This window comes from Nicotiana attenuata, unplaced genomic scaffold, assembly GCF_001879085.1.
Source record: "Nicotiana attenuata strain UT unplaced genomic scaffold, NIATTr2, whole genome shotgun sequence".
In the NCBI taxonomy this organism is placed as follows: Eukaryota; Viridiplantae; Streptophyta; class Magnoliopsida; order Solanales; family Solanaceae; genus Nicotiana; species Nicotiana attenuata.
The window spans coordinates 1-7,633 of NW_017670948.1; the positions used below are offsets into that span (position 1 = coordinate 1).

A 7,633-nucleotide genomic window follows, 5' to 3' on the forward strand; every position below is an offset into this window, starting at 1 on the left:
ACCTTCTGCTTTCACTCAGTTTGTCTTCTTTCTGGTGTGCAACTGACTGTGTATGTTTGTGCTTTTGAAACTGAAAATGGGTGTAGTTTAGCCTTTTGAAACTTATTGTCTAGGTCTTTCTGGTGTGACATTGCTTCTTTATTTTTGTGCTTTTGAAACTGAAGGTGGTTGTAGTTAATTTTCTGAAATTTATTTGGATGAGGGTTTATATAGCCTATCCCAACTAGCTTAGGATTGAGTTGAAGTTTTTGTAGTTGTCCGGTTGGTTTATTAATTGAGTAAAGATTATGTTTTTCTGAGTTTGCACTATTTAATTCTTTTGTCTAAGTATATGTTGTTTTCTCAATGGTCTTTCTGGAGTGCCACTGCCTGTATATGTGATGCTTCTGAAATTGAAGATGGTTGTAATATTATTTTTTGTAAAGGTTTGAATTTTTTAACTATTCATATTATAAGAGATAATTTTTAAGAAGTTAACTTTTAAAGGCCTTAAATTGCTTTACTGTTTGTGACTTTCTAAGCTCCACCCTTAAAAGCAGTGGTTAATGTCAAATTAATATGCTTTTGGTTTATTTGGTTAGTTTTGTTGATTTACTTTTATCGTATAGGATATCTATGGATAATGGTGATAAAAGTTGGATGAATCTCCTGAGATGGACAGATGAGTATATCCGTGGAGTGAATGATTTTCTTGATAAGGCGTTTGAACGAGCCGCCCAAGGAAATGAAATATTATGCCCTTGCAAAAAGTGCATGAATCGCTATTGGTATTATAGAAATGTGGTGGAGGATCATTTGGTTGTTCATGGATTTGTTGATGGTTATACCAAATGGGTTTTCCACGGGGAAGGATTTTCCTCGAGAAATACACATCATCCAAGCAATGATGATGAAAGTTCTACCATGCGTGACGATATTGATGGACTACTTCATGATACATTTAGAAATATAGAGGGTCAGGCAGGGGATGAAGAAGGAGTTGGGGAAAGACTATCTGAAGATGCAAAGAAGTTTTTCAAATTGCTGGAGGAAGGAAAACAAGAGTTATATCCGGGGTGTGAAATTTTAGTAAACTGAGTTTCACTATTCGATTGTACTTGCTTAAATCCTTGCATAGGTTGAGTAATGTGGCTTTCTCTGATTTGTTAGAGTTGATAAAAGAGGCATTTCCCTTTGCTCAGGTACCAGAATCTTTCAACAAGGCTAGAAACATGATAACAGATTTGGGTCTTCATTATGAAAAAATACATGCATGCCCTAATGATTGCATGTTATTTTGGAAAGAAAATGCGAATGCCGATAATTGCTCTATTTTTGGGTCTTCAAGATGGAAGAGTGCTGGTCCTTTGACTAAAGCAAGCTCTAAAATCCCTGCAAAGGTTTTAAGGTACTTTCCTTTAAAGCCTAGGCTTCAGAGGATATTCATGTGTCCTGAAACGGCTGCTGCAATGAGATGGCATGCTAATGAACGACCCAATGATGGGAATATAAGACATCCTGCTGATGGGGAAGCTTGGAAGGCTTTTGATTCTTTGCACCTAGACTTCTCTAGAGATGCTAGGAATGTTAGATTGGGTCTTTCAAGTGATGGTTTCAACCCGTTTCGGACAATGAGCATTTCTCATAGCACGTGGCCTGTTATGTTAATGAACTATAATCTATCACCGTGGATTTGCATGAAGTCGGAGTATATAATGTTGTCTATGATCATTCCAGGTCCATCATCTCCAGGAAATGATATAGATGTGTACCTACGACCATTAATTGAAGAATTGAAGGAACTATGGGAAACTGGGATAGACACATTTGATGCTGAAACCAACCAAACTTTCCGAATGCGTGCTGCCTTAATGTGGACAGTTAGTGACTTTCCAGCATTAGCAATGCTTTCAGGATGGAGCACTAAGGGGAGATTGGCATGCCCCACTTGCAATTATGACACATGTTCTCAATATCTCAAAAATAGTCATAAGATGTGTTACTTGGGCCATCGAAGATTTTTGCCTCGTGATCATCCATTCCTACGAGATAAAAAGTCTTTTGATGGTAAGGAGGAGCATAGACCTGCACCTGCTCCATTGTCGAGTGAAGAAGTGTTTGAAGAGCTGCTTGAATTCAACAATATCTTTGGAAAGAGAGCTAAAAAAAGGCCTCGGAGTGATAAGGGTCCGTGGAGAAAGAGATCCATTTTTTGAATTGCCATATATTAGGTGCATAACAAATTGAGGCACAATCTTGATATGATGCACGTCGAGAAAAACATATGTGATAGTTTGCTTGGGACTTTATTAGAAATAGATGGAAAATCAAAGGATCATGAAAAATCTCGCTATGACTTACAAGAAATGGGGATACGAAAGGAGCTGCAACCAAGAATAAATAATGATGGAACTGTAAGTTTGGCTAAATCTTGTTTCTACATGGAACCAAAACAGAAAAGTTTGTTTTGTACTGTCATGAAAAATGCTAAATTACCAAAAGGGTGTGCTTCGAATATTTCAGAACGTGTGCAAGTGAAGGAGATGAAAATATCAGGGTACAAGAGTCATGACGCCCATTTTATAATGCATTACTTGCTCCAGGTTGCTGTTAGAAAAGTGTTGCCCAAGAATGTTTCATTGGCCTTGATTAGGTTGGGAAATTTCTTTAGAGCTATATGTAGTAAGGTCATAAGGCGAAGAGATCTTGAAACAATGCAGTCTGAAATTGTTGAAATAACATGTGAGCTTGAAAAGATTTTCCATCCAACATTTTTTGACATAATGCCACATTTGCCTATTCATTTGGTGAATGAAATTAAGCTTGGGGGTCCGGCTCATCTTCGTTGGATGTATCCCATTGAGAGGAACCTATGTAAGTACAAGGCCTTTGTACGTAATCGATCTAGTCCAGAAGCATCAATAGCAGAGGGGTTTTTGGCCGATGAGTGCTTGACTTTTTGTTCGAGATATTTACATGATGGCGTGAAGACAAAATTTAGTAGGTACCAAACTGTGGATGATGAGTGCTCTCAAAATTTGTCACCTATATTCCCTAATATAGGCCATCCAATTGGAAGTAAGAAAAAAAATACTTTTCTCATGGATTCACAGTTATGCTTTGAAGCACATCGATATGCTCTGTTCAATACTGGAGATGAACAAATGGAAAAGTTTATCGAGTAAGATAAATTATATTAATATTTATATGTTTATATAATTTTTTCTTTAATATATGATTAAACTTGAAATGTTCTTGATTGCAGGGAACATAAGAATTTAATTGTTAATCATAGTAGATCAAATGCATGGGTAAGAGCAAGGGATCATAGTCGGGAATTCAGCAATTGGTTTAAAGAAAAAGTTAAAAATATTGTATTGCTAGATTATTTAAGATGGCTGGCCAAAGGACCTAATATAGTAGCCAAAAGATATACGGGATATTTTATTAATGGATACCGATTTCATACTAAAGAACGGGATTCCCGAGGCAAGACTCAAAATAGTGGAGTGACTTTATCGGCAACAACAGATAGTTTTGCTAGTGCTAGGGACCAAAATCCCATCGATGGCGAGGTTATCTATTATGGAGCGATTAAGGATATCATTGAGATTGATTATTGGGATTCTTTTAGTGTTGTACTGTTTAGATGTGATTGGCTTCGTAATGAAATAGATGATTATGGGTTAACTCGGGTGTACTTCAATAGATTATGCAGTACAGATGACCCTTTTGTGTTGGCATCACAAGTTTATCAAGTTTTTTATGTGGAGGATCCAATTGAGAAAGATGTTTATTATGCAAGGAGTAAAGTACCTGTTGATTTGTATGATCTGGAGGAAGAGAATTGTCCCAATATTGGAGACACATTTTGGCGGGAACCTAATAATGATATTGGTTCCTCATCTAGATTGCTTGATGATGAAATTAGATGGTCAAGAGAAGATGTACCAGTTGATATCATTGATATTCCATCTCATGCACAAAATTCACATGATACAATTGTGGAAACATTGGAGGAGGAGGATGGGTTTGATGATACTGATTGGGACTGGATGAAAGCAGATGATTAAATAACAAAATTATGAAATTCTTTTAAGTTAATTCTTTTTTGAGTGAGTGATAATGGCTTTTTTGTTTATAAATATTTTGCAGGATTTGAGAGAGATTTCGGATACTTTTGTTCGGTTGTTGAGGCCCGTCCCTTCTCCTACGTCCTCTTTGGTTTAGTTGGTAATTTCTATCCTCCATAAAATTTTGCTTTATGCCAGTGGTTCAGACATATTAACATTTTGGTGCACTAGAACAAACAAAAATGCTTGTAGAGAGAATAAGATTATATGAGTAAATAGTACTGATGCAACTTATAGATTTCCTTTCATCCTGTTTCTTTCCGCATCACAAATGTGCTGCAATAAACTTTGTGCCCTATGGTACAAGTTTGAGGATAAACTCCATCCTATAAAATCCATGTCATTAGTAAGTTATTAGTGTTTGTAATGCAACTTAGGATTCTGTTAGTTAACAGATGCTTGATGCTTCATCCTCCGGTCTGTCTAATAAGTGTCACTTGTGATAATAACAGAGCTTACTGTATGCACCTGTATGTAAAGTACAAGTTAAGCCAACTGACCTGATAAATAAGCATGGCAAAATGATCTGATTAGAGCAAGTGAAAAAGAGGCAAGAGAACCAGATACTGTCTACTGCTCATGTATTGGAGCTTGTTTCATGACCTTCACTCCTATAAAACCTATTTTAACTTATTGAAGTTGCTCTTCAGGTTTGGTATTGTATTGTGGACTCATTTTGGTACTTGTTTTAAAAGTATATCAAGGCTGGATAACAGCCGCTATGAGCAACTTCTGTTCTCCTTCAGGGAATTTTCAAGTTGCATGCTGGCTCCATTGATTATTAATGCACTGGTTTGTTAATTATAAGCATTAGAAGGTGACATCTAATGCAGCTGTCTTTTTTAGTTTTTCCTTAGAATCTGAAATTCTTTTCAAATAGAAATTGGAGACCCTGCATATACTGAAATAGTTATTTTGTTCTAGCATAGTGAACTTGGAGCTGATTGTCTGTCTCTGTATTTCAGGTTGCAGCTGAAGAACAGCCCGAGATATCTGAGTTGTACTCTGTTTCTGCTGTTCCTTACTTTGTATTCTTCAAGGTAACTCACATGAGAATTTGCTTTCCTTGTCCATGTACTGTTTGTACGTCTGCTTGTGTTTGTAAACCTGAGAGATGGAGAAGTGGTCTTCTTGTTATTATTTCATCTTTCTTCAACCAATTCTTTTATAGCTCCTACCTGGCATTTTCTGACCAGTCTTTATGTTTCTTATGTGGTTGTCTGCTCAAAAGATACTTACTGGGAAGGAATTTTAAGACATAACTCCGAATTTAGTATAATACTTTTAAGTTCTGAATCGTAAAGATGCGCAAGTTGGCCCAGATACTACCATTATCCCCACCAACAGAAAGTTCTAAACCTTGTGACATTTGTGTGTTGAAGCACTGACTGCAGATTTTAGGTGACTTAGTAGTTGGTGGGATACAACTTATAGATTTCTTTGCTGTTTGGATATAAGTAAAAGGTTTATATAGAAAATAGTTTGGGTGTTTAACAACCTGTGAGCCTGGTTCTTTGTGTGTATAAGTAGTAACTTGGCCAGCTTTCATATCCAATACTCCAGTGGTATTAGGAATGACTTGACCAATATTCAAAGCCCCCTATTCTTCTATTTTTTCTTGCTGAAGACCAGCCTGCTCAGTAGATTCAATCTGTTGCTGCACCCCTACTGACTTGCTGAATGTATTAGCTTGATCTCCACACCCATTCAGCTTACTATTAGTTTGCAAAGCTTAATTCACAGCCTTGTATATCCTCGCCAAAGCTGCAGTAGCAGGGATATCACCTCACTTCAGCATTTCTTTCATTTCTTTGGATTGAAATTTAGTGTTGATTTATTGTGCCTCAGTTGCAGCTCAAATTTCTGGGAAATTCTTGAATGGAAAGTTGTAATTGAGGCTTACAGTACTGTTGAATCTTTGTTCTTGAAGTTAAGATCGTATGATTAGATCTATCTGTTTGATTCACCTGAAATATATATTATTCATGCAGATTTTTGATATACTATGTTTGCTACTTTTGCTAACCTATATTGTGTTTGCTTTTCAGAATCTGAAAAATATTTGAATAGTCATGAATCAAGAAGGGTGCTCAAGCAAAAATAAGAAAATATCCAACCGCATTCCAGCTGGATCACTTGCATCTTTGTGAAATCAAAGGGTTTCGTCGTTGACAACAAAAAGAACCTTCCAAGCTACAAGGTCAAATGCAAATGAAGAACGACAATCAGAAGGTGGATTACCTTCATCTTTGCGAAACCAAAAGGTTTCGTTGTTGACAACAAAAACAACCTTGAAAGCTCTAAGGTCAAATGCACATGAAGAACGACAATCCGAAGGTGAATCTCAATTGCAAGAACAAGTGCAGCAAGTGCCACAGAATTGCACCTCTTCAGCAACACAAGGAGTACATGAACAAGTGCAACAAGCGAATATGGATTCCATCACTCCTGCATCACAGGGAGTACATGAACGATTTGATGATTCTACCACTCATGAAGCAGCTAAACAAATTGAAGAACAAGGCAATATATATAAATTTTAATCATAAACTTAACTAAAAATAATGATTAATCATTATCTTTGTTTTGTACTATTGCAGGCCCCTCCTCGCCAAAAAGAAAAAGAGGCCGTACTCACATGCCAAATGTTCATGGTAGAAAGGAGCGTAAAATAATCACTCTAAATGAGTATAATCAACCCGTTGGTCCTACTAAAGAGGTTGTAAAAGAGTTGGGTAGCTTCCTCGGCACATTGGCAAGGAGTGGGACTTTTTATCCTCTTAATGTATTTAATTGGAGGAAACTAGATACAAAAGATGATATGTGAAAATATATCAAGGTATGAAGTTTCCAATGTCCAATAAACATGAATGATATTTCTTATTTTTTATACTAACCCAATTGCACTAAATTTGTAGGAAAAATATGACATTCCTGACGAGGCAAAACAATGGGTTTTTGATTCAATTTGTAGTGCTTGGAGAAAGTATAAGAGTCAATTGAAGGCAACCCACTTCACAGCCTATGAGAATGATGAGCTTCGAATGAAGAATAGGCCAGTGGATGTTCCGGAATCTCACTTTTAAGGATCTTCTTAAATATTGGAACTCCGATCCACACAAGGTAATTACATCCAGAATCTCTTGTCTTGTTTTAACATAATTGCTTTTTGGTGCCTGAGTCAAAAGAATTATAAGTAAATATTACCGAACACTACAGTTTTGGTTGTGAAACTGTAATGTATATACTAAGCATAGGATATTGTTCTTCTTCAAGTTTTAATTTGTGTTCATCTTTGCATGTATCAGTGGCTCATTGCAGCCTGTTTGATGATTGTTCTTGCAAATTACTTGATTGAGTAAAATGTGGTGAATAGATGCTCTATAAGCTATCAGTAGAACTTAAAATTTGCAGAACTGTTAACAAATGATGAAGGTATCATTATCAAAAGTTTTTGTTATGTACTAGCTAGGAACATCTGAATATTCTGTCTCGAAATAATTCTCTTATTTCTCTTCATG

General features: G+C 36.4%; 1 protein-coding gene across 1 annotated transcript; it reads left to right on the forward strand.

Annotated features, from left to right (window-relative positions):
• The first annotated feature begins 615 nt into the window (after positions 1–615).
• LOC109244707 lies at positions 616–2,195 on the forward strand. Its single transcript, XM_019411841.1, has 3 exons — positions 616–1,055; positions 1,118–1,181; positions 1,335–2,195. The coding sequence occupies exons 1-3, from the start codon at positions 616–618 to the stop codon at positions 2,193–2,195; spliced, it is 1,365 nt and encodes a 454-aa protein (XP_019267386.1).
• Positions 2,196–7,633: the final 5,438 nt, after the last annotated feature.

Excerpts from the sequence above, each read along its gene's own strand:
- LOC109244707 (XM_019411841.1), top strand. The coding sequence starts at position 616 with ATGGATAATGGTGATAAAAGTTGGATGAATCTCCTGAGATGGACAGAT. Across the intron at positions 1,056-1,117 it reads AAACAAGAGTTATATCCGGG|GTTGAGTAATGTGGCTTTCT; the intron begins GTGTGAAATTTT and ends ATCCTTGCATAG. Across the intron at positions 1,182-1,334 it reads AGGCATTTCCCTTTGCTCAG|AGTGCTGGTCCTTTGACTAA; the intron begins GTACCAGAATCT and ends TCAAGATGGAAG.